The following is a 23,125-nucleotide window of genomic DNA, read 5'->3' on the forward strand; positions in this document are numbered from 1 at the left end:
TCTGTTGTCATCTTGTCTGAACAAGAACTTAGAGAGAATTTAGAACATTCCAATTCGACTCAAAATATGAATTACAAAATTGTGTGTGTTTTTTTTTTTTAAAGCAGGCTGTAAGATTCACTCTGGCATGTCTCACATCTCTCAGAGCTAAAAACAGAGGTGACTTGGTCTCAACAGGCCTATTAGACATCGTATACTGTAGGACACAATGTAATGCCACAAGTACCCAAAGGGGTGCAGTAAGTCATCTGCAATAGTATCCCAAACTGGGAACCACTCTTTTGATACGATGTCTATTTCACTGATTCTGTTTATAGAAATGGTTAGTTTTCCTTTCTGATTTTTTTTTTGTTCCTTCTCTCTTTTTCTTTATTTTTTTTATGCTTATGGAATGGAAAGAACAAACTGGAAACACAATGGCTATTCTGTTTATATCTTGATTTTGTTTATATTGTAACAAATTCATTTTTTGCATAACCTTTCACCCTGACTGAAATGCTTCAAAAATAGCAATAAAATATATTTGATTGATTCGTCTAAATTAGAATGCAACATGAAAACACGCCCAAACCCAAAAGAAGACACAACAGTTAACCATTTGGTTTCCTGTACATAAGTCAGTTTGTAAGACATCCAATATCTAAACTTGGTCAAAAAAAAAAATTACAGGCAGAGTCTACAGGCAGTTAACAGTTTGAGGAGACAGATGAAAACCAGGTGATAAACAAACAAGGATAAAAAAAAAAGAATACAAAAGGTGAGCACAAACAGTTACAAAGCTATTTGGATTGTAACTGGATACTTCAAACAGTTTTAAGGCTGAAGCACTGCTAGACGGACTCTCTGAACATTAGAACAAAAGTGTTCATAACCTCAGTAGAAGCACAGACAAAGACTGACCCAAGGCTAAAAATAAATCAACAATCACACGTTTTAAACAGTTATATCTGATGTTTATTAAACAACATCACCAACCTAACTAGTAAACAGGCACATTCTGTCATTGGCCAATGAAAGACTCAGGCTGACAGATACAGGAGAATGTACGGATTGAAGAGCCTGAGTTTTTGTGCAATCCTGCAAGGTAGGCGAGTCCTCATAAGGCAGAGTTATTAAAAAAAAAAAAGGCAAATCATAGAAAAACGAACTCTTCTGAATTGAGTTTAAACAGTTTGTTTTTAAATAAACAACACAAAGGAACAAAGTCTCTTATACGACAGTTGACAAGAGATGAAAGTTTCACATCTTGTAGGTTGTTCGTAGTTGTACGCATCCCTTGACTCAGTCCTCCACAGCTGACGAACAGAACAGTCCATTAATCCATAAACTTGCGGTTCTGGTTGGGACCGAATAAAGCCACTCGGATTTCTGGCATCATCTACAAGTAAGGTAGAAAGGAAGAGGGAAGAATGTTGAGAATAAACTGTGTAAGACAGCTGACCGCCCGTCTATCAACTTCTATCAGCTTCATGAAAACATCAAAGAACCATTTTTCTTTGAGACAGATGACATAACCTGAAATAGATAACATAGCCTGATAGGACTGTTGGATATATAACAGAGGGGAAAGGACTTTGATTTTGACTTTGTCATTATGGTGTTTCCTGATGTGCTCTCTCTACAAGTAAATTTTGGTCATTTCAAATTCAAATTTTGTCATCCAATTCCAGACTCGTCCACAGACTCCCCCCCTCAGCCCTACCTGCTGTGCTAGGAGGTCTAGCCTGCTCTCCAGGGTATTGGACACCTTAATCTTCCCATCGGCATTATACATCTCCAAACCTCCAGAGCTGAAGAAGACAGTATGTTACAGAGCACTGATTAAACACCCTAACATAGAGAGCCTGTCATATACAACTACAGAGTTATATCTCAGGGCTCAAGTGCGACCATTTCACATTTCTCGAGATAACGACATAATTAAGTTGTTTTCTTGAGATCTCGAATTAATTATGTCGTTATCTTGAGAAAACAAAGTTTTGTTATTTCGTGATAATGACAGAAAACAAAACAAAACAAAGCAAAGTAACAATGTTATCACGAGAAAACGGAATCTAAATTAATTGTAAATTCATGGCTTCTTAGGGTTTCTGTAATGCGCCTAAATATTTTTTCATGTTCGCACACCAACATTTTTACTCGCACATGCGAGTGAAATGGTCACACTGTAGAGTCTTGCTAGTATTGATAACAATAATATAGAAAGCACAGAATATGTATTTTGGGTCCCTTGGAATAATCAAAAATATTATGACAGAGAAGATAATGTGAATAAAACATTGTCTTCTCCACAGATAGCTCATTAACACAATATCAGTTAACACAGTACCATCTGCTACATAGTTTGACTTGTTTGAAGTGATTTTGTTTGAATAATCACTTGCTTGAATAGTCATGTACCATAATGGAGAGGTACTACCAAAAAAATTAAAATAATAATTTGCTCCGAAATGTCTTACATGTCCGGGGAGAGGAAGTTGTTCTCATCAGTTTGGACATCAATGTTACTCTTCACAGTGTTTTTGTAGATGGGGATATTCTTCTGAACTGCAGCCTAAGTCATAAAACATCCCCACCAAAAAATAAATAAATAAAAATAAAAAACATACATACACACACACACACACACATATATACACACACACACAAACATATCTATCTATCTATCTATCTATGTATAATACATACATTTATCTCTCTCTCTCTCTATATATATACACACACACACACACACACACACACACACACACACACACACGTAAACAAAGACATTTCTATTGTATAACATATATACTTCTATTTATAAACCTGAACAACTTCATGAAGGTCCACGCAAAGATCACCGATACAGCTAACAGCACAGGCATAATGCTGAGAGAACACAGCGGGGGACAAATCCTGCCTACCTGCACCAAGGCCAAATCTTGCTTACGACAGCGGATTACCACTTTAGGCTCCAGCAGCTGATAGAAACCCTGAGAATGAGGGTGAGAATGTGGTAACTGCAGTGACCCCATTAACCTTGTCATATCAGACATCAGTTTTAACTCTTTACATGAATATGCAATGAATATGCAGTTTACCATCAATCAAACCATCCTTTGGTTGCAGTGTACTATAGATGTTTCTTTGACCATAAAATTAATTTAATGACCAGTTTGTAGCTTTAAACACATTGTTGGTAGATACCAAAACAATAACTAGTCGGTACAGTTGACCAATCACCTTCAGGTCACCTTGGCAACTACTATAAGCACAAGTCTGCCTCTTAGATATTTATCATCCTTTTTACCTGTCAAAATGAATGATTGGATCTATACCTCAAATCATGAAAGGGAAGATAAAACATAGAGCACTTTTTTGATTCTGAGAGAGGCAGGCAGACAGATGACAGGGCTCATAACTGTCTTTACCTGTAAGACAAGTCCTTCCAACAGAGACGGGTACTGAGCTGGATCGTTAGCAATTTCAGCCAAACGTTTCCGCGCCTCATTCAGAAGATCCTGCAAAAAAAGTGAAATGTAGAGTGTTAGATCCTGAGAGAGAAAGAGAGAAAGGAGGAGAAAAAGAAAGAGAGGGAGAAGGGCAGAAAGAAAGAGACAGCGAGAGAATAAGAGAGAGAGAGAGAGAGAGAGAGAGAGAGAGAGAGCAAGAAAAAGAGAAAGACAGAGGGGGTGGAAAAAGACAGGGAGAGAGACAGAGTCAGAGAGCGAGAGAGATCTGTACTCTCAGAGAAGTCTCCCATACCGTGATCATGTCATCACGGGCTTTCAACACCTTCAGTCTGGCTTGGTTCATCAGATTAGACATTTGACTGTGGAACAGACAAAGTTGAGTGGCACAGCAGTTAAGCATTAACACAAGAGTTTTATGCATTTGATCACCACACTTCCCAAAAAAGTGACACAAGGTCATGCATTTTTCTTTTGAAAACAAGCAAAAAAAAACAACAACAACAAAAAAAACCCCATTAAGTTACATTTTTTTCTGTTGCTCAATCTGCTTCTCTTTTTTTTCATAGTACTCCATTATCTTAAGCCTCTGGGTCTGGACAAGTCGTCCTTTCTCAATGTTAAACTCTTCCTCTGCCTGTGGACATAGACAAACACAGACAACATGTAACACAAAGCTGCCTGCACTGGTCTGGGATCAATACATATTTAAAGACTGAAAGATTCCCCTCTCAACAGTACTCTTAAATGACCCTCCTTCCCCATTTCTGCTTTGCTGACGTCAAATAAAACTGATCTGGAATGTTGAAAGTATCAGCAGGCATTAATACACCACTGAGGTACACTTCCCCAAGTCTTAAGAAAAACCCTGTGCAATGGCTCTGGGATCAGTTCTGTATTCTAGGGTTTCTCAAAAAGAAGAGGGAGTGAAAGACTATCTCTCTCTTTGCTCTTAGGATTGTTGTCTGGTACAAACACTAAGGCAATTTCACGCTACCTTAGCATCAATTTCTTCAGCCTTTTCATTTGCCTCCTGTTCAATGAAAGCCATCATGTGCTTGATCTAAAGAGAGAGAGAGAGAGAGAGAGAGAGAGAGAGAGAGAGAGAGAGAGAGAGTGTATTGTGCCAATGTATCTACTGCATCAAAATTTATGCAAAGTTAGGACAGTTATGGCAACGGAAAAGTTTCAAACTCTGAGAATTCAAACGTTGCACATGGAAATTCAGGTAAAAGTTAGGTTAGGTTTAAAACCATGAATGTATACGTGAGCCGAGTGTTTACACAATTGAATAACATGACGATGTCATCGACTACAGCGAGTAAGTCACATAAAACCATAGGACCAAATGGTGAAGTTGTAATGTTGATTAGTACCAGAGACGGCCCAGTATGCCCAAAGTTATGACGCCGAGTTAGTTGGTTAGCTTACCTGTTTCTGTACATCTGCATCGCTGAGCGCCATGGCGATTCTTAATGTCAGTTAGCACTTCTACAAAAGTCTGAATGAGTTAATGCAACTTTATGTTAAAACGAAAAAGCGTGATTGTCTAAACAAAGCAAACAAAAAATCTGATCAGCACTTCAGAAACAACTTAAGAGAGTTCCTGAAAATGTCACATTTGATCACCTGACGAGGATGTGTGTCTGCTGTATCACATGATACTGACTTCCGGGTTAGTAAACGTATTCGTTGCTAAGAGGTCCAACTAAATTTCCTCAACATTTACATAACCTTCAGAAAGTACGCTGTTAAATTTCCCTTCTGAGTCTGCTGTGCATCTAAAAGAATAAGAATTGGGAATGAATATTAGACTTTAGATTTTTGTCAAAATGGTATTTATCATTACATCATAATTTTACTGGGCGGGAAAAATAACATCTTAAATTATGCAAGCCTGGAAAATTTTTAGACAATTCCAGGAATTAGCATGTTACTTTAGAAAGCTGCACAGTGTGCGTCCTGTAATTTTGTTTTACCTTATCTAGAAGAGCTGGAGAAAGCACATGTTATCACTAGTGTCAACGCAGGATGCTGACTGTGAGTTTCATGGTGTGGACACAAACGAGTTGCGAACATACAAAATGTTTCCAACTTTCTCCACAAACTGCAATGTATGGAACAATATGCACACGATGAAACATTCAGTTTGCCTCCCAGAATTAGGGAAATAAATATGTATCAGATTTCCATATACAAGCCATACTCTTTAACTGAATACCTGTCGTTTTATGTCATATGTTGGATAAAACAATGAAGAAAACTGTATAAAGAGTATTAGGAAAATATGAATGACCGTATAATGACAGTATCTGAGAAAAAGTTACTGACTGGGTCCAAGACCGTTTTAGTAATAATAATAATAATAACAACAACAACAAATAACTTTATTTGTCTAGCACCTTTCATACAAGAAATGCAGCCCAAAGTGCTTTACAATAAATAAATTACATGCACCAAGTGCTTCACATGAAAATAGTCACAGAATGAACATAAAAACAGGGAGAATAAGATAGAACATAAGATGGGGAATAAGACCCAATAAAATAAAATAAAAATACAGTTAAAAAAAGAATTCATAGACTGCAGAAAATCAAGTAAAATACAACATTTAAGAAAAGTGCAGCAGTGCATAAGTGCAAGGCAAAGAGCAAAAAAGAATTTTAGGCCTGTACCAGGAAAGTCATAGCTAGCTAAAGGCTAAAGTGGAGAGATAAATTTTTAGCTTTCTTTAAAAAAACATTGTAATAACTTGGACAGGGAAACAAACTGCAGTCTCCAGCTGGTTAAACATGCCAACAGCAGACAGAAAAAAGAAAAAAAAAAATGAATCATTGTATCAGGCATAAACAGCAGATACTGCTGAGAATCCAACATATGTTACTCGGAGTATAAGAGCTGTCAGCCTTGGTTAAAGTGAACCACAGGCAAGTCTGTCCCCATCAAAGCAAAGATGAGAGCGTGTGTATTCATCTTTGCCCTGCTGGCAATAGCCCATAGCAAGAAGCTCTTTATTGGGTAAGTTTAACTGAAGTTCATAGAAAGAAACAGATCTCAAAGCAGATGTTTTACATTTGATGTTTTACTGCCACAGTTCTTTTGTCCAGTGATCCTATCAGAATATCCCAAAAGGAATAGTGAGAAAAAAGCATGAAAATTACAGTATTTTTCATTCAGTTTCTGTGCACATAATTCTGCTCTTGGTGCACAAATTGAATCAACAATTCACTGTCAGTTTATGCTGTTACACGCATTGTTCCACTGGCCAATGAACTTTGATTTTTTTTTGTCAGTCACTTTAATCACTGTCTCTCCTGTGTGTTTTTTTTTTTTTCTTTTTCTTCAAGACACCAAGTTCTTCGAGCCAGTCCAGAATCCGATGAGCATGTTGAATACCTGAAAGAGCTCGAAGGAGATCAGTACTGGGGGGTATGTTGATTTTCTCATAACTTCGCCTTTGTCAGTATGCTCAGTATTTAGATGCATATGGTATTGGGATATGCTTTGTAAAACAATTCATAGCATCTAAGCAAAACATCTCCCTTGCCAGTCACTCATTGCCACAGCATAGTGGAAAGAGATTACATTGCACATGGCACAAAATGCCTTGAATGCTCATATTCAGTATTCTTGTGTCCTCTAGCTGGACTTCTGGACTCATCCAGTGTCCCCTGGTGTGCCAGTCGACATCCATGTCCCCACTTCAAGTCTTTACGCCACCACGAATTTCCTTACTCAAAACAAGGTCCCTTTCACTGTTATGATCAGCAATGTGCAGGTGAGAACAACAGATTAAGTAATCATTGATATTTATAATGACAAAAAAAAGCCACTTATATAATCATCTGAGAAGATATGAAATGTAAATGACACCCGGAGGCTGTTGTAAAAATATGCCAACCTGCGCTGTTTTAGGAACTCTTGGATAAGGAGCAGGCAGAGGTGGAGGAGAACTCCATGAAGGAACGCAATACAAAGAGTTTCAACTTTGCAGCTTATCACACACTAGATACCGTGAGTGCACATTTAAAATCATCCAATGCATACATGTATTTTGCCAAAATTTCTTCGACACACAGAAATGTCCAAAAACTTGAGAGAAAACTTTTTTCCTCAGTGTTTGTAATTCTTAACTGAAAATCAAAAGCACATTTGTAGCTAAGTGGATTACAATGGATTTTCAATGTGCCTTTACACATCCCACCTTCATAGATTTATGATTGGATGAACACTCTTGTTGCTGCTCATCCTAATCTGGTCTCAAAAGTGAATATTGGAAACTCCTATGAAAATCGCCCCATGTATGTCCTCAAGGTGAGAAATATGTATTTTTGATTGTCATTTCATTGGCTTATTAAAATAATGAGCAGCCACATGTACAGATATGAATTCACTTCTGAGTTTGGTGCATCTGTAATGGGCTGTGATTTCAGTTCAGCACTGGGGCAAACCGTCCTGCAATCTGGGTTGATGCCGGAATCCACTCCAGAGAGTGGGTCTCCGTAGCCTCTGCTGTGTGGATGGCCAACAAGGTAAGAGACCCAGATGGGATTAGTATACATCAGTGTACAGTGTCCAGAACATGCACTCACTGAGCTAAGTCACTGAGCAAATGCCCTTCTTGTACTTTGCCTTTTAAAACTTTATTTAAAACATCAGAGCACAGAAACCCTGCTTTCAACGTGTCCTCCTCTGAAATATATCTGCAATATTTTTTTTTAACTAATTTTTCTTTTTTCTTTGGGTCATGTAAATTACTTAAGACTGCTGTGACAACAGTTACAGATTTTTATGAATTTACTCTTTAGATTGCCACCGATTATGGTGTAGATCCCTCTGTTACATCTTTTCTGGGCAAAATGGATATCTACTTCTCGCTTGTCACCAACCCCGATGGATACGTGTACACCCACACCTCCGTGAGTCCCTGTTTGTCCTATTATTAGAATGATCTGCTTCGTAGATTATCAATTATTTTCAAGAGCAATAGTGTAAATAGGCAATGCTCAAATCTCTTGACCCCCTGAAATTTTTTTTTTCTCTTAGGACCGCATGTGGCGTAAGACCCGCTCTAGGAATGCTGGTTCCACATGCGTAGGTGTTGACCCCAACAGGAACTGGGATGCTGGTTTTGGTGGTATGTATCTGTAATCTTACCGCTGGTTGTCAATGAGACAGTTATACATGGATTAATATTACATTTAGAGCACAGAAACAATGCACATATCATACTTTTGAGCTGATTGAGGACTTCCATCACTAAGTTTAAAAGCCGCTTACTCTCCTTAGCAGCATGCTGTTTCAATTTTGGTTGTGTACTCATGTCCACCCAGGCCCTGGTGCCAGTAAGTACCCCTGCTCTGATTCTTACCACGGCCCCTACGCTCACTCTGAGATTGAGGTTCAGAATGTGGTGAACCTCATCAAGAACCATGGTAAATTCAAATCCTTCATCTCCATCCACGCCTACTCTCAGCTCCTCATGTATCCCTATGGATACACCTGCTCCAGCATCCCTCACCAGGCTGAACTTGTAAGTGCTCTCATTTCCTTTTCAACTTCCTGAGATTTTAATGATTTGTTACCAGTTACCACTCAAAACTTGTTCCTTATTGGCCATATAAGAATAAACTAATGATAAATATTGAGAATGTAGTAATGTTTAAGTCTGTGGTAGTTCAGTATTCCTGTTTGTTTTTGACACTGTTACTATAGGACTCTGTGGGAAAAGCAGCAGTCAAGGCTCTTTCTTCTCTGTATGGGACCTCCTACCAAGTGGGAAGCATCTGCAACATCATCTGTGAGTATTGGTTTTATCATACGCAGGCCTGTCACAATTATTACAAAACATGCCAGCTGACCCCAAAACAATATGAAATGTACAGAAATGAAATATATATAACATTTCCTGTCACAGATCAAGCCAGTGGCGGAAGCATTGATTGGTCCTACAACCTCGGCATTAAGTACTCCTTTGCTTTTGAGCTGCGTGACACTGGTCGCTATGGTTTCCTCCTCCCATCCACTCAGATCATTCCAACAGCATCTGAGACGTGGCTGGCCCTTAAGCACATCATGGAGTATGTTCGTGACCATCCTTATTAAGGGAACAGCAGCTTAAGCTTTGGCTAATAAAGACTTCTAAGTCAAACTGTCCCGTTGTCTGTTTTCCATGAAAATTTTCAAAACGGAATCATTTTTTAAAACATAATGCTGACTGCAGCTGTCACACTGGTCCACCAGCGTGCCTTGAACCTCAAGACATGCTTATCTCTAATATCAAATACTCCAGATATCCAAAATCAGAGGGTTTTAACTACATTGTTGAGCGTCTATACTCCCATACAAACCCTGTAATGCAAATGGGATTCACATACTGTACAGCTCATTCAGTTCAGCACTGTAAACAAACTCAAGAGTTCAAAATGGTCAAGTGTTTGAATTTAACTGTTTTGGGCCATTTGTCTGTTTCTCACTTTAAATAGAGGAAAGTATTTCATCCAGTTTTATTGATCCTATTGATGTACTTTCTGTCTGTGCTTGCATGTAGTACAGTTTGTTATATTCAACTCATTCAACAATCCATTGATTTTATGTTTGTATCTTAATGTAATAGTTTGATTGTCCAATGTCAGGAGGGGAAGACCAACTCAGCGTGTTGATAGTCTCTGATACAACTCTCAGAATTTAAAGACAATACATTATCGTGCATGGATTTGATGGATAGTTCTAACAGTTTGACTCTACTGACACCTAAAGAGCAGTTTAGTTTAGTCCAGCAGACAGGCTAGACAGGGGTCAAAATCCAGTCCTAGAGGGCCATGGTCCTGCTGTAGACCAACTAAATACAATCTCTGATTGGCTGAAGAGTGTGCACACCTGTTTTCAAGGTGAAAATCAACAGGTAACGAAGAGGTGAAAACAAAAATCAGCAGGACCCTGGCCCTCCAGGACCTGATTTTGACACCCCTGGTCTAAAGAATGCATTATGCTGCAATAGTGCATCATGCATTGGTATTTATCCTAGCTCTTATTTATCAGACAGTACCATTGGTTAATAGCTTAATTTAGTTGTCAAGGTGTTAGAAGATGAATCACCTTTGTAGTGTTATCAGTACATATCCTATGTGTGAAAGCACTTCTGACATAATCAGTAAGAAATATGATATGACAAATCCAAACAAAATAGTTCAGCTAAGAACCCTTTCCCTCTCTTCTATTTCTTGGCTGGCTTTCTAGTTTGATAAAATCTAGTTTGTTTGTTTTCTGGACAAAATCATCCTGCGGGATCCACTGTCTTTGAACAATGTGTTTTCCCCCTTCATTTACTTTTCATACAATGTTACTGTTTGTAGATGGAGCTACTTGCCAACCCTCCAGATTCTCCTGAGGGTCCCATTTTTCAATGCCCCCTTCCCCCGGTTCTCCCGACTCCTCATTTCAGCAACAAAATGACTTCATAAATTCACTAGAATGCAGGAAAACAGTCTCTGAAATTAACAATTTTCTAAGGGAAGATCCTCAGATACCCTGGTTAGGTTTGGTCTCCCAATTTAGGCTATGGTGTCTTTAGGTTGGCTGATCAACCATACTTATTCATCATTGACCATTACTTGGCTTTTCATCTAAAAATGCTTTAAAATTGTGAATTTGGCTGATGAACTTTTTAAACAAAATTCCTTGGGGTTGAGGAGTAATGACCCCGGCCCCTGCGGTGGGTAATGTCACAGAGGGCCTACCCATAAAATGCACCTATACCAAATCTCACTCCAAACTATACTGAAAAGCAGGCAGCCCTGAGAGTCTTATCCATTCATTTACCACGGTTAACTATTGGGTTTAGCGACGAGAAACGCCAACAAACCTGTATGCAAATTAGTAGCACGCGGCGTGTTACAACTGACCAGCCTCGTTTTGAAACGGCAGTGTGAAAAGTTTTGGACAATTTTTCCCGCGCTCTCAGACTACGCATAGCGATTTTAAGTATTTGTATGATATCAGAACCCTGTGCTCTAAAGGATTCTATACACGTAGTTTATAATGGGGTACTTGAAGCAAATTGATATAAAAAATTTTAAGTCTTGGCGAGGAAACCAAATAATTGGCCCATTTAAACGATTCAATTGCATTATAGGGACAAATGGATCAGGTGAGTCGACATTCGCTTGCTAGCCCATAATGTTAGCATACTCAAGTTAGAACGGAAAATGGCATGTCGTCTTGCTGCTGTCAGCTGACTGCATCAACCTTTTCTACAAGGCTGTGGGGTCGCTACACAAAACCTCCGACTCCGACTCCTCAGTTTATGGTACCATTACGACTCCGATGTTTGTAATTAGACTAATTATATTTCCTATATTGCCTGAAAGCACACAACATACAAGGCATTTCATCACTGCCAACGGGAATCATCAGGCTACTTTTTAGCACCCTAACCTGTTAAAGTTTGGGTTTAAAGGATATAGTTATGCGGTTGTGGCTTTTTTAAATATTATTTTTATATTATTTGTTAGAGAAGTTACAAATATTGAGTAACATAATAAAAAAAAATAAAACTTACAAAATTAAAAAAGAGGTTATATTTTTATCAAAAGGTTATGAAGCAAAAGGTGTTTAAAGAAATAAACTATTCAAATGCTATAAAAGAAAATCAAGAACATCCTACCATGTAACAGCATACAGTAAGTAAAATAGCATTTATAATTTTATATTAAACGGGACTATTTGTTGACTTTTGCTGCCTAGCCTAGGCCCACATCGTAATCATACGGGTGCGAAGGCCTAGCCTAGGCCTAAAGGTTGAACATGATTTTAGGGGGTCGGTTTATACGCCTACATTTGGTTAGCGTCGGAGTCCATACATTTTTTCCGACTCCAGTAACCAAATAAATGCTTCCGACTTCACAGCACTGCTTTTCTGTCAGTCAGTTGTTAACAGTAATTTGTCAGAAGAGGAACCCTAGTGGTCGTCAAAATGAGGTACCGTAAAAGTGTCCATTCCTTTACAGGAAAGTCGAACATAATGGATGCTTTGGGATTCGTAATGGGCGAGCGGGTGTCAAACCTCCGTGTGAAGCATACCAGGGACCTAATTCATGGAGCTCACATCGGTAAACCTGTCTCGGGCAAAGCCAGTGTCACCATGCGGTACTGCGCCGATAATGGCGAGGAAATCAATTTCTGCCGAAGCATTTCAGGTTTGTTAAAACACTTTGTTCAGCGATGACTGTCATATAATTAAGCTATAAGTGAATTCTTAAATTGTAGTGCAAATGGAAGTTCGTTTCTGCTTTGGCCATCTGAACCTACATTTCTGTCTAGGGGACTCGTCGGACTATCGCATCAATGGTCAACAGGTCACTCTGGCTAAATACACAGCGGAGCTGGAAAAGATCGGCATCGTCGTTAAGGCTAGGAATTGTTTGGTGTTCCAGGTATTTTCCCACACATTTTCAATTAGATCAATTTGGTGTTACACAGAACATTCCCTCGAGAAATAAATGCATTTTAATCCATTACCTGTGCACTATAATTAGTACTAAATGTATAGCAATAAAGTTTATACTTAATACAATTAGTGAAGTAAGACGGATAGTTATGGCATATCTCGCAAACAGTCTTTTCTGATAAGTTTTCTGTTCATGTTTTACTAATTACTAATTTTACTAAGTACTAATTTTCATTTGGGTTATGTTGATGGTATTTACAATACACTTTATTGTTAAAAGTGACACACGCCGCCACTAATTCAAATTTATGTCAGGGCACTGTGGAGTCTATCGCCATGATGAACACCAAGGACCGGACGAAAATGTTTGAGCGAATCAGTAACTCCCTCGATCTTGTCAATGAGTATGACTCCTCTCTGGCCGCCCTGCAGAGGGCAAAGGAGGACGCCCAGTTTTGCTTTAACCGGAAGCGAGCAGCCACTGCTGAGCGGAAGCAGCTTTTCAGGGATAAGGCAGAGGTAAATGGAAACAAGAGGTAACCTAGGAGAGCATTTAGCTGGCATGGATTTGGCACTGAATCATATGAATATCCATATATCAGGTAGTGATGTCCAAACAGTGCCCTCTTTTGCTTTTTGCCCAGTACATAAATGTTGTAATTTTGTGTGTTGACAAGCTCTTGTGCTGTTCCACAGGCAATGAAGTACCAGGCACTAGTCGATGATCTTGAGAAGAGCAAAGTCCAGCTGAATCTGTTTCAGCTCTATCACAATCAGAACGGTATTGAGACGCTGTTGGATTCGCTGAGGCAGAAACAGGAGGTTGTGGCGACCAAGAAGAGCACCCTGGAGATATGGGAGCAAGCAGTTAAGACGCACAAAAAGGAGCATGGACGTCTGAACCGCGAACTCCAGCAGCTAGAAAAGGAGATCCGGTAAATCTGATGCAAGTGGTCTCCACCAGTGTTTTTTGACCACTTAAAGTTCATCTTAACCTTGCATGAAATGTTTTGTACTCTCTCTCCTCTCTGCAGGAGTCAGGAGCAGACCCTTGGCCAGCAGCGTCCCCAGTACATCAAGGCGAAAGTGAACGTGACGCATCACCAGCGCAAGGCAGAGGAGGCGCGGGGAGCACTGCAGAAGAGTGAGAAACAGTGGGTTCAGAAGGAGCAGCAGGTTGAGGAGCTGCAGAGAGAAATGGAGGAGTTAGAACAAGCCTGGAGAACATTTGAACGGGAAGCAGAGAAACAGAGAGCAAGGACAGGAAGGGATGTGACCCTGGGGAAGGCTCAGGTTAGATAGGGAGCCAGAGAAGGAGTTTTATCATTCACATGTACTGTCTCCTGTTATGCCAGTTCTAGTTCTTACTGTCTGGTCAGCTAAAACATTAAGTGCAATGATGTTGGGCTGGTGTGAACTGCTTGACTTCACTATCTAACTGAGGATTGAATGTAAAAGTTACAGGGACAGTGAATGCACATGCTGCGATATCAAAATATGACGGGATGCTAAGCATTAGTGTTAGATTCTGAGTTTGGTTACCATAAGAATACAATGTCTTTTTTTTTTTTACATTGTCAAAGACAGTTATAGGGCAGATGTGAGTGAGGACGCCGGTTAACCCTATCTTATGTTACCCTAATGCTTGAACGGTGATGGATAAGCTAAGTGAGGATCTGTTTCCTGTTGTAGCTCGAGCACTATGAGGAGCTGAAGGAACTGGCCAGGAAAAAAACTGCTGTCCTCAGACAGAACGCTGAGAAACTACACTGGGAATTAAAGGCAGACAGGGGGAAGCTGGAATTTGACCAGAGGAAGAAAAACGAAGTTGAGGTGTGCAGTTTAGAGATGGGAACCTTTAGAATTTGTCTTGTTACATTGTTCATTGACACAAACGATGGAAGACTTTGAAATAGACTCTTATTTGACAATATATGTAGATTATATGTGTATTTTGTGTGTGTGCATGTGTGTTTTGATCTGCCCTTACTCCATTTGTATTTTTAGAAGAGGTTTCGATATTAGAAGAGTTTTTGTTAATCAGTTAAGGGTTTTCCATGTTTTTCTTCGCTGTATAATGTGTCTCTTTCGTTTATTCCTGATGCAGGCACACCTGAAGCAGGCCCAGGACCAGCTGGATGACCTGAACAGACGGGCTGAGAAACTAGAGGAGTACATGAACACCTGCAAGTATGCTTGTTCTCTGTCCTTTAATCCACCTAAAGACCAATGAACATCCAATCAAAAGCCTCTCTCCCTTGTGCGTCTCACCTATGTTACCCTACTGTCCCAGAGAGGAGGGAACAGTCCTGTCCTTTCCCTCTGGTCCCCCCCCATAACTCACTATGCCAAGAGATTTGAAATTACGCTGGGATAATATTTAGTCCGAAAAGGAAGTACAAACAAGATACTCGAACATAGTTTCTTGTTCTCCAGCTGTGAGTTCTATCCCTATGTTAACAGAAACAGATGCAGATGGAACAGATCTTGACTTAGGTTATGCGTATGTAATCTCCACCAGGCTTTTTGGTCTGTTGTCTTCTAATGTGTGGCTGTCACTGGTGCAGTGTGACGCTGGTGGAGCAGCAGAGGCAGGAGGAGAGTCTTGTGGAGGAGCTGGAGAGAGGACAAAAGCGTATGCAGGAGGTGAACGAGGAGCTGTCTGAGGTGCTGGGTGAGCTCCAAAGCGCTCGTATGGACAGTCACGAGAGCCGACGACAGCAGAAACGAGACGAGGTGCTGGACAGCCTGAAGAGACTCTACCCTGACGTGGTACGTTCACACCTCCACCTTCACAAGGATTGGCTGGCAAGGCTGTCAATCATGTTTCTGTTAACGTACACCATGTTTTGCGTTTTTGTTCCGTCATTTGGACTGTAGGGATTGGTTCACTGTGCCCTTCAGCTTAGTGATGTATCTGAAGATTAGAAACCATTATGACTGAGTTATTGTAATACCATCCACTCACAGAATTATTGTTACCATGTCAGCTGTGTCATTCCACTTTAGTGATTTCAGTGTTGTAGCCTGTCTGGGCAGGAGTGTGACAATCCTCTCATGAGGGCCCTAGGTCCTGCTCCTTTTCTTATCAACCAACTACATAGCTGATTGGCTGAAGAGGGCACACAGCTGTTTTCTGGGTAAAAATCAGCATGTGATTAATTGACTTAATTAATTTAGTCAATACACAAGGCAGCAGGCCCTCCAGGACTAGTTTTTGATTTCCCTGTGTGAGATAAATTGAACATACACCACTGGCCCATGGAGTCTCTACCCATTTAAATGTGTGCGGTGCATTAAAATGGCCACTAGATGGCGACAGAGACAGAGAATAATTGAAACCCAGTCATTTGTCTTGTTCACACTGCTGTTGGTTCTCATCAGTTGGGTCGCCTGGTCGACCTGTGTCAGCCCATCCATAAGAAGTACCAGCTGGCCATCACTAAGGTGTTTGGCCACTACATGAACGCCGTGGTGGTGGCGTCGGAGAAGGTGGCACGAGACTGCATCCAGTTTTTAAAGGAGGAGAGAGCTGAACCAGAGACCTTCCTGCCTATCGACTACCTGGAGGTGAGTCTGTTAGGATAATTATTGATTAAGACCGATAATTATTGATTAATGAATAATTAGTAAACATACTGGTTATGGGGGTAACTCTATTACAGCACAGCCAGTTCTTATCTAAATTTGTCTGGGGTACAAGATTTTCTCTTAAGCGTGGCACCTCACGAAAGGGACAGAGAAAGTCCAAAGTGCTGTTGTATGTGGCAAAAGTTTCTGGTGATCCGTTCGTTTGAGGTTGCAAGGGATGATGAATTGACTCATACCCTCTGAGTTGACTAGTCAGCATGCCAAGTTTTATTCTTCCTCCGTGGATCTTTTCTGTAGAGAAACAGCTGTTGCGGGGAAAAAAAACAATATCCTTCTCGATTTTACTTTTCACATGTGGCTGCTTTATTGACTAGCCCTCCTGTTCCACAGTCCTCTTTTTTTTGGGGGTGTGTGTGTACCAGGTGAGTCCTCTGAATGAGCGCCTGCGGGGAATGTGGGGAGCCAAAATGGTGGTGGACGTGGTGCAGTGTTCTCCTTCTCTGCCCCAGGTGAAGAAAGTGCTTCAGTTTGTGTGCAGGAACGCCCTGGTCTGTGAGACCCTGAAGGACGCGCAACATATCGCCTTTGACCGCACAGAGCGTCTCAAGGTTATTCTGCACACACCAGAACTGCGGATACATTAAGTCACATCCTTGCACCGATTGTCTTTTGGCTGACTGGTTACTGTGGCAACGGTAAAAATGTTTGTCATGAAACATTTGGCCTGTGTTCCTGGGGTCTTCATAGACGGTGGCTCTTGATGGGACCATGTTCTCTAAGTCAGGGGAGATTTCGGGAGGGTCTGCACACCTCCGCAGTAAAGCCCAGCGCTGGGACGACAAGACCGTGAGAACACTGAGAGAGCGCAAGGAGCAGCTGACTGCAGAGTTACGTGTGAGTGAGAGAGAGAGAGAGAGGGATTCTCAATGTAACTAACGAAACTACAGGCACACTCCACACTACAGGCTTACATGCTGCTGTGTGCGTGTGTGTGTGTGTGTGTGTATGTCTGTGTGTGTGTGTATGGTTGTGTTTGTTTGCATTGATGTGTGTGTTACTATTTGTATGATATAAACCAGGCTCTGATGAAACTGAAGCGTAAAGAGGCAGAGCTGAAGCAGGTCAGTGCCCATGTGAAGGGGGTCCAGACACGGATGAAGTATTCCAGCTCTGAAAAGGATGTGATCCAGAGGACGAGCCTTCCGGCCAGTCAGGCGGTAATTGGGAGTTTCATTGCCCTAACCCAACCACAAATATTAACAATACAGTATTATCACTGATCTATGGTTTTTGTGCGTGAATGTGTGTGTGTTTGTGTGTGTGTGTGAATGCGTGTGTATATGTGTGTGTTTGTGTGTGTCTGTGTGGTTGTGTGTGTCTGTGTGGTGTGTGATCTCAGGAGATCTCCAGACTGGAGAGTGAGCAGAGAAACCTGGAGTCTCAGATTCAAATACAGACTCAAAATGTGGAGATGAAGGAAAAACAACTCAGACAGATGGAGGACCAAGTCAGACAGGTGGTACTCCATAATTTTACCTTATTTTATTTATTTATTTACTTATGACATCCTGTCTTTGTGAAGGGGAATAAAAGAAGAATTTGGTTTTGACTCACTGTTTGCTGTTTTCTCTGTGCAGATTGGGGACGTGGTGTTTTCAGACTTTTGTGTGGAGATTGGCGTGGCCAATATCCGTGAGTACGAGCAAACACAGGTCAGAGAGCAGCAAGAGCTTGATGAGAAACGGTGAGATCCTCGCACAGTCGGCCCCTGTGTCTCGCAGTCGCCGCAATCATTTCTTTTGACCTTCACCTGATACTAGCTGTCTGTGTTCACAATACCCGCACCATCCCTTTGCAATGTCATTCACACTGAGTGTGAATGCTAGTGTTCTGTAGACTGGTAGTTTTATCTGTGTATCACTGTCTGGTCTCATAGTGTTTCCAATACCATTTCAGCTAAAGGTACTGAACCAAGCTAAAAATGAACAGCGCAGTTCTCTGAATCTGGGCACATTTATAGTTGCTGAGATGTTTCTGTGAGTAAGCTGACCATGACTTCAAGACAAAAAATTTGGGGCGCTGTCATCCTGACTTCCTGTGGTGTATCATAAAAAAGAAAAAAAAATCATATCAGATGTAATAGCTGCCTCAAACAGACGGTGTTCTCACAACTGGAACGTCAGTTAGTCCCACAGAAATGGTTTGTGTTTTCAGAGAAGTTGACTGTTTTTTGATATTTGTTAATGTCTTTAGTAGATAACCCCCCTCCCAAAAAAGTGAAACCCCGTGGTGAATGCGGTAAAGAGTAGGGCTTCTCTTCCCCAGCCTGCAGTTTGAGTCTCAGCGTCTGCGGCTGAACACACAGCTGGAGTACGAGCAGGGGCAGCTGGAGCAGCAGCGCAAAAAAATAAAACAGGCCATGGACACCATCAGCAAAGAGGAGAAACTCATCTCCAACCTGAAAAAGGCAAAATAATCACCCAGAAATGTCTTAGCCACGACAAATGGATTTAAAGTTTAAGATTTAAAATGGCGAGCATAGCCTGCTGGATGGTTAGCTTTGAGAGTACCTGCAGGGTATGGTTAGTGTTAGTCTCTTACTCAGTCAAGAACAGTAGACAAGTTCTGCTTTTGTCCTCCTCTCTCTTTCCTGAGCACGGTCTCTTCTCTCAGGAGGAGGAGAAGCTTCTAGAAGCCGTGGATGCGACCGAGTCCAAATTAGGAGATTTGAAGAACCTGCTGGTGGAGAAGAAGGACCTGGTCAAAGGCGCTTCGGCCGAGGTGGAGCAGAAAGTCAAAGGCCTGCAGGAGACTTCCAGGTTAGCTCCAGTTAGTGTGTGTGCGGATGACAATGCTATCTCTCATTATCTGTAGTGAATGTCTCCTTCTATTTATCATATGTAATGAAGGATAAAATAATAGCTGTTGTGAGCTATAGCATGTAGGCCCGACTCTCTGTCTCTTACACACACACACACACACACACACACACACACACACACACATGCTTTGTCTCTGATCTGTTTAGGGAGTTGGTGAAACTGCAGAAGGAGGTGATCTCCGTGGAGACAGTGTTGGAGCATAAGAGGCTGTGCAGACACAACCTGCTGCTGGCGTGTAAGATTGAGGCCGTACCCATCACACTGCTCTCTGGGTCCTTAGACCAGATCAGTGACGTCCAGGTACGGACCAGTCCTATGGAGACAGGCATGAGTGGCAGAGATGCGGAAATAGAGGGTGTAAAGCCTAAAGTACGTTTTCATTTTTATTTGTGCTTTGATGTGAGTTGCTGTCTCGTCCTAAAACCCAGCTGGACTCTGAGTCGCCGAGCATTAGTTCACTGGACATCTATGAAAGAGAAGACCAGATGGTGATCGACTACAGAGGACTAGAGGACGAGCTGAAGGTGAAGAATTCTCTCAGATGGACACACCACACAGACACAGTGACAGTAACCATCCTTTGAGAAGACCTAGCTTCAGACATCAGTTACTCTTAGGTTATCACTCTGCCCCACATTGATGGGTATGTGTGATAATAATGTGGTTTCAGCTCTGCATGTGTGTGTGTTATGTGTCGTGTGTGTTTGTGTGTGATTGCGTGTGTGTGATTACGTGTGTGTGTGTGTGTTATTTGTTTTATGTATCTGTGGGTGTGTGGGTGTGTAGGTGCTGATGGAGGAGGAGGAGAAGGAGAAGCAGCTGGGGTGTCTGCATGAAGCTGTGTCTTCTCTGGAAGGGCTGCTCCAGCGCTCCACTGCTCCCAACCTCAAAGCTCTTGAGAAGATGAGGGAGGTGAAGGAGAGCTACCAAGTGGTGCTGGAGGGTAGGACGCACTCCCTCAAGCACTTACACCTGTCAGTCTCTCGTCATCTCAAACCCACTCAATCACGCACTCTCTTATCAAATCTGTCAATCTCTTGTCATTCAAACCCTTTTTCACTCATGTTGCTGGCTTATTGTCTCATTTTATGGACTTTTTTTTGTTTCATGATGTTTTAAATGACGTTTTTTTTTTTTTTTTTTTTTTTACCTTGCATGAAGATTGACATTTCTTCAGAATCATCAGTTGCTGGTGACATGCAGCGTGCTCCTCCACCACATGCTCCACGGCTCATGTCTCATTGTCTCCTTGCTTTGTATCAGCACTGAATACATCAACAGGCCTTTTCTTTCACTGTTTTGTTATTCAGCCTTTGAATCCAGTACAAAAGCAGCTAAAAAATGCCACCAGGAGTTTGAACAGGTGAAGGCCAAGCGTTTCCGTCTGTTTAGCCAGTGCTTTGAGCACGTGTCCGTGGTCATTGATCAGATCTACAAGCAGCTCTGTAGGAACAGCAGCGCCCAGGTACCGCTCTGACTCAACTGCATGGTTACGCAACGGGCTGGAACTTGTTTTCTCTTAATATAAAAAAAAAAAAACACACAAAGAAACTAAAACAAAATAAACATACCCTGAGAAGATATTGAGCTGTGCTTGAGGAGGAAGATGAAATTTAAATCGCAGGTTTACCTATGATTTTACTGTTGGCATTATTATAAATCTTCTTTCTATGTCTGTTTTCTTGTCTTTGACAAAAATCAAATTGGTAAATAGAACCTGAAATTATCTGCAGCCTGGAATGAACTCTCAGGGATACTGAGAGACACTGACATTACATACACATTGGGAGGCATGTGTGTGTGTGTGTGTGTGTGTGTGTGTGTTTTCCAGGCCATCCTCAGTGCTGAGAATCCGGATGAGCCGTACCTGTCTGGCATTAACTATAACTGTGTGGCCCCTGGTAAACGTTTTATGGCCATGGACAATCTGTCAGGGGGAGAGAAATCTGTCGCTGCCCTTGCTCTGGTCTTCGCCATCCACAGGTACCACAGACAAAACAGGCCGCATCGAACAGGTTTGGCCTGCTGCTTTCACAGAGAACAGTCGCTAAACTGATAAGTCACCAGGCATCTGAAATAAATTTCAGCAACAGATTTAACAACAGATTTCTTATTTGTCCAATTTTAAGTGGATGGTCAAGGGGATCCTGTTGTTTTAGTTTAGGATAACGATCTCGTGATAACACAAGTCGTTCATGGTATTGTGCTTAACTGTAAAGGCCAATGAACTTTGATGCAGAGCAATACAGTGGCATTATTGCGTAATAACATTGAGAGGCTTACAGGGCTTATAGAAATTCTTCTTAAATAAAATTTCTTGTCGACATTTTGTGCTGTATCCGTTTAATAACATCATTAACATTAGCATAATTACTCACATTATTTTTGTCAACAGATTTGTGTTTTATACATAGAGAGAAAACAGCGAGAAGGCTAAAGCAAATGTGTGTTTTATACATAAAGAGAAAACAGCGAGAAGGCTAAAGCAAATATTTAAAGCCATTCAACCCATTGATATAATGAAGAAATGAGAATTCCTTTGTTGTATTTCCTGATAAAAGTATTGTTATTTAGTCCTCCAGAACCCTCAAAGTTGTAATAAATGGATTAGTTGTAATGCAGTGGCTGAGGGATGAACAGTGAGTAAAATGTGTGAATAATGTTTTGTGTCAGTTTCCGTCCTGCTCCTTTCTTTGTGCTGGATGAGGTGGATGCAGCTCTGGACAACACAAACATCGGCAAGGTACGTGTGACTGTGAATGTGTGTGTGTGTGCACGTGTGTGTGCGTGAGACTGTAGTTTAATGTGGTTAAATGTGCTGGGGAAATAGCTAAAACATGATGTTGTAGTTGAAATAGTGACATGTTGTTGCTCTTGTTGGACAGGTGACGAGTTTCATCAGAGAACAGTCTAGAGAATCCTTTCAGGTCATTGCCATCTCTCTTAAAGAGGAGTTTTACTCACGGGCTGATGCCCTGTTTGGAGTCTACTCTGAGGTATGTGTGAAAACAAAAACTCTTACACGCTCACAAACAGATACACACACACACACACACACACACACACACACACACACACACACAACTGGCATGAAAAATTCAGTGTCTTTGATAATCTGTCTGATCAGTCTAGACTGTATTTTTCTCACTAACAAAAACTGATGTTTACAAAGCATATTTATTAAAAAAAAAACACACATCACACAAGCACCTGATTTCATCTCCTGTTCTGTACTGGGTTAGAGTTCCCAGTCCTTCAGCTCTGAGTCTGTTGTACACCTCTACACCTCTGTGTGTCTCCCAGTTTAACCAGTGCATGTTCAGCCGCGTCCTCTCTCTGGACCTCACCCCTTACCCCCTGGACAACGACCAAGAGAGAGAGACGGAGATGTAGAGGAGAGGGAGGAATGAGGGCGAGAGGGAGGTGAAGTAATGATGTGATTTGCTGTGGGGTTAAGGCTGTGTGTCTAGACTGTTCCAGCTGTGTTTCAACATTCCCTCTCTGACGTTTAGCTTCGTTCAAAGGTTATGTTACAGTTTTGCTGCTTTTTGAAAAAAATGTTTTCTTTTTCTCCTTTTCTTAGGCCTTTCTGATAACTAAATGTTAAAGTAGATGTTGTGATGTTCCTTTCAACTTCACTGTGTTACATATCCATGTTTTAGAAAATAAATAACTTTGGTTTTCAAAGGAAGTGTATTTTTGATTTTACAGCACTTTTACAGCATATTTTACAATCAACTCCTGCAGTGCCA

The 23,125-nt window shown here is 41.1% G+C and overlaps 3 protein-coding genes across 5 annotated transcripts; 2 read left to right on the top strand and 1 right to left on the bottom strand.

Annotated features, from left to right (window-relative positions):
- Window positions 1-674: 674 nt before the first annotated feature.
- Window positions 675-5,040, bottom strand: atp6v1e1a (ATPase H+ transporting V1 subunit E1a). 3 transcript variants are annotated; one of them, XM_030769507.1, is made up of 9 exons: window positions 4,884-5,040; window positions 4,450-4,515; window positions 3,980-4,089; window positions 3,748-3,814; window positions 3,414-3,503; window positions 2,907-2,975; window positions 2,460-2,554; window positions 1,703-1,790; window positions 675-1,378 (listed from the first exon to the last, which is right to left on the bottom strand). In XM_030769507.1, exons 1-9 carry the CDS (start codon window positions 4,914-4,916, stop codon window positions 1,316-1,318), a joined length of 681 nt encoding a protein of 226 aa, XP_030625367.1. In that variant the 5' UTR covers window positions 4,917-5,040; the 3' UTR covers window positions 675-1,315. The 3 variants fall into 3 exon arrangements, with proteins under 3 accessions (XP_030625367.1, XP_030625375.1, XP_030625383.1); XM_030769515.1 differs by lacking the exon at window positions 4,450-4,515; XM_030769523.1 differs by lacking the exon at window positions 3,414-3,503.
- A 1,365-nt stretch (window positions 5,041-6,405) lies between these two features.
- Window positions 6,406-9,557, top strand: cpa4 (carboxypeptidase A4). The gene is made up of 11 exons (XM_030775853.1): window positions 6,406-6,470; window positions 6,800-6,881; window positions 7,096-7,230; window positions 7,368-7,466; window positions 7,665-7,766; window positions 7,886-7,984; window positions 8,261-8,382; window positions 8,498-8,589; window positions 8,786-8,985; window positions 9,168-9,252; window positions 9,370-9,557. The coding sequence occupies exons 1-11, from the start codon at window positions 6,406-6,408 to the stop codon at window positions 9,555-9,557; spliced, it is 1,269 nt and encodes a 422-aa protein (XP_030631713.1).
- A 1,935-nt stretch (window positions 9,558-11,492) lies between these two features.
- smc1b (structural maintenance of chromosomes 1B) lies at window positions 11,493-22,766 on the top strand. The gene is made up of 25 exons (XM_030781528.1): window positions 11,493-11,601; window positions 12,461-12,649; window positions 12,774-12,886; window positions 13,216-13,419; window positions 13,597-13,835; window positions 13,935-14,193; window positions 14,593-14,733; window positions 15,008-15,090; window positions 15,468-15,672; window positions 16,285-16,470; window positions 16,914-17,099; window positions 17,239-17,385; window positions 17,571-17,708; window positions 17,891-18,007; window positions 18,129-18,235; window positions 18,817-18,958; window positions 19,165-19,310; window positions 19,520-19,673; window positions 19,802-19,897; window positions 20,160-20,316; window positions 20,684-20,838; window positions 21,205-21,356; window positions 22,047-22,116; window positions 22,259-22,369; window positions 22,677-22,766. The coding sequence occupies exons 1-25, from the start codon at window positions 11,493-11,495 to the stop codon at window positions 22,764-22,766; spliced, it is 3,696 nt and encodes a 1,231-aa protein (XP_030637388.1).
- Window positions 22,767-23,125: the final 359 nt, after the last annotated feature.

Source organism: Chanos chanos, chromosome 1 (assembly GCF_902362185.1).
Source record: "Chanos chanos chromosome 1, fChaCha1.1, whole genome shotgun sequence".
NCBI classification, from domain to species: Eukaryota; Metazoa; Chordata; class Actinopteri; order Gonorynchiformes; family Chanidae; genus Chanos; species Chanos chanos.

Coding starts and splice junctions, on each gene's coding strand:
- atp6v1e1a (XM_030769507.1), bottom strand. CDS start 4,916: ATGGCGCTCAGCGATGCAGATGTACAGAAACAG. Junction 3,815..3,979: donor ATTGAGCAACAGAAAAAAAT/GTAACTTAATGG, acceptor TCTGTTCCACAG/TCAAATGTCTAATCTGATGA. Junction 2,555..2,906: donor AAGATTTGGCCTTGGTGCAG/GTAGGCAGGATT, acceptor TTTATGACTTAG/GCTGCAGTTCAGAAGAATAT.
- cpa4 (XM_030775853.1), top strand. CDS start 6,406: ATGAGAGCGTGTGTATTCATCTTTGCCCTGCTGGCAATAGCCCATAGC. Junction 7,231..7,367: donor TTATGATCAGCAATGTGCAG/GTGAGAACAACA, acceptor GCGCTGTTTTAG/GAACTCTTGGATAAGGAGCA. Junction 7,767..7,885: donor GCCCCATGTATGTCCTCAAG/GTGAGAAATATG, acceptor CTGTGATTTCAG/TTCAGCACTGGGGCAAACCG.
- smc1b (XM_030781528.1), top strand. CDS start 11,493: ATGGGGTACTTGAAGCAAATTGATATAAAAAATTTTAAGTCTTGGCGA. Junction 19,674..19,801: donor ACCAGATCAGTGACGTCCAG/GTACGGACCAGT, acceptor CCTAAAACCCAG/CTGGACTCTGAGTCGCCGAG. Junction 19,898..20,159: donor GACTAGAGGACGAGCTGAAG/GTGAAGAATTCT, acceptor GTGGGTGTGTAG/GTGCTGATGGAGGAGGAGGA.